Below are 2,050 nucleotides of genomic sequence, written 5' to 3'. Positions count from 1 at the left end.
TTGAATTTTTTTTTTTTTTTTACAAAATGTTCTTTTTTATTTGGAACCCAAAAGAGAATTTTGGTGGTGATGAGGTGTGTGTGTGTGTGTGTGTGTGTGTGTGTGTGTGTGTGTGTGTTGCAGGAACTTTGAGCATGAAGACATTGGATCATGTAACTGTAAGAGAAGGAGGAACCATTACAATCCCCTGTCTGTATGACAATCAGTATAAACTAAACCCAAAATACTGGTGTAAAGGGTATTTTTGGCATTCTTGCAAAAATACAGCCCGTGCAAATGCTACAGGGAAATGGACAATAACTGATTATCCAGCACACAGTATTTTTACTGTGAAACTCAACAATCCGACGTCCTCAGACTCTGGATATTATTGGTGTGCTGTGGAGATCGGAACTCATGCAGAACCAGATGACAGAAAATATTTGTATGTAACTGTTAAAAAAGGTAAGTATATTATTTGTGGTGCATTAACATTATTTTTCAAATTTCCACTACATTGTTTTGTTTAATATAGAATATTTTTGCTCTCTGCGTTCAGACCCAGATGTGTCTGTGGTGAACAGCAGTGTATCTGGACATGAAGGTGGTGATATCAGTGTTCAGTGTCTCTACAGTCCTAGATATCAGGATAAACTCAAACAGTGGTGCAGATATAAAGATCAGCGCTGTTACACTGTGGGGAGGACTAACACATCCCAGAATTCATCAGTCCAGATCAGTGATGATGGGAGAAGATCCTTCACTGTGCTGATGACTGGACTGAGACTGACTGATTCTGGCTGGTACTTCTGTTCTGTAGGAGATCTGCAAGTTCCTGTTCACCTCCTTGTTCAGAGCGACAATGAATATAAAAGTACGTGTAAGTCCAGTTATACTTTAAAAAACATTTCATTTACATTAGACTTAATGCATTTATTTATATTTGAAGTGTGTTCTTTATATTTATAATATTTATTTTAAAAAATTATCTTTTGCTTTTTTGTCATCTGACCTCAGCTGAAAGTGATGATGCTGGTCTATTTCCGTAAGTAAATCCTGAATTTATCAAGTCAGATTACCACATTTAGTTAAAGGTAAAAATATTTACCTGATTAAAAAGCAACTTTTCATAATTATGTTTATATTCACATTTTAAACCCATTAATGCATTACATTTTTAATAACAGCTCCATATGCAGAAACCAAACAGCAAGCAATGATAAAGAGGACAGCAACTGCTCTCCTGACGGCCCATCTGAGCAGATGGACTGGATTTTTCTCCTCTATACTGCTGTGCCGCTACTTGTGTTACTGATACTGGCTTTAGTAATCTGGAGGCTTAGACAAAAACACAGTCAGTTCTAACACGTATATATTCCATTCAATTCACTATTTCATTGCTAATGTCTCAAATCCAATTTCACAAGATTTATTGCACTGTCGCATTACATTGGTGAAAACTCCCCATGGATATCACTTCTTTTTTTTTTTCCTCATTTGTATATTATTTTGAATAGAGGAACTTTTTTAGGTTTCTTGTGGTTTTATAATACAATTCTTCCTGTTTTAAGATGGCGCTTTGTCCAAACGAGGACCAGACGTCTGTTCTGTGGTATGTGTTTAGGCCTTAAAATGTCCACGTCGTCAGACTAAAGACCCGTTCTCACCACGGACGAAAGAAGTTCACACCACAACTACAAAGATAACGACACAGAGGAATCACTTTCAAAACGATAAAAACACATTGACAGCCAAGTGTTGCCAAGTCCACGGTTTTAGTGCGGAATTGGGCTAATCTGTTGGTGCCGGTTGTTTTTTAGTCCGCGGATTAAAGCCATACACTGTAAAAAATGACCGTGAATTTAACGGTAAAAGACTGTAAAAATGCTACAGTAAAAACCTGTTAAATGGTTAACGGTAAATTCCCCTACTATATACAGGGAAAAATTGTATTGGACATTACATGTATTGGACATTAATTTAGTATACCGTTTTTGGAAGTAAAAAAGACTGTATAATTTATAGTGAATAACGGTAAATTGACATTCTCAGAATTCCCTGCGTTACATTT

The 2,050-nt window shown here is 36.3% G+C and overlaps 1 protein-coding gene across 1 annotated transcript in view; it reads left to right on the top strand.

Moving 5' to 3' along the window:
- LOC107757833 (polymeric immunoglobulin receptor-like) overlaps nt 1-2,050 on the top strand; it is a 21,956-nt gene that overhangs the window by 16,809 nt on the left and 3,097 nt on the right. Inside the window, exons 4-7 of the mRNA XM_016575426.1 lie at nt 539-853; nt 997-1,024; nt 1,167-1,333; nt 1,551-1,591. Of these exons, the coding sequence (XP_016430912.1) occupies nt 539-853; nt 997-1,024; nt 1,167-1,333; nt 1,551-1,591 (551 nt within the window). The remainder of the gene's footprint in view (nt 1-538; nt 854-996; nt 1,025-1,166; nt 1,334-1,550; nt 1,592-2,050) is intronic.

The sequence above is a fragment of the Sinocyclocheilus rhinocerous genome, unplaced genomic scaffold (genome assembly GCF_001515625.1).
Source record: "Sinocyclocheilus rhinocerous isolate Xijiao unplaced genomic scaffold, SAMN03320098_v1.1 scaffold112, whole genome shotgun sequence".
NCBI lineage: Eukaryota > Metazoa > Chordata > Actinopteri > Cypriniformes > Cyprinidae > Sinocyclocheilus > Sinocyclocheilus rhinocerous.
This window is presented reverse-complemented; position numbering and strand designations above follow the sequence as displayed.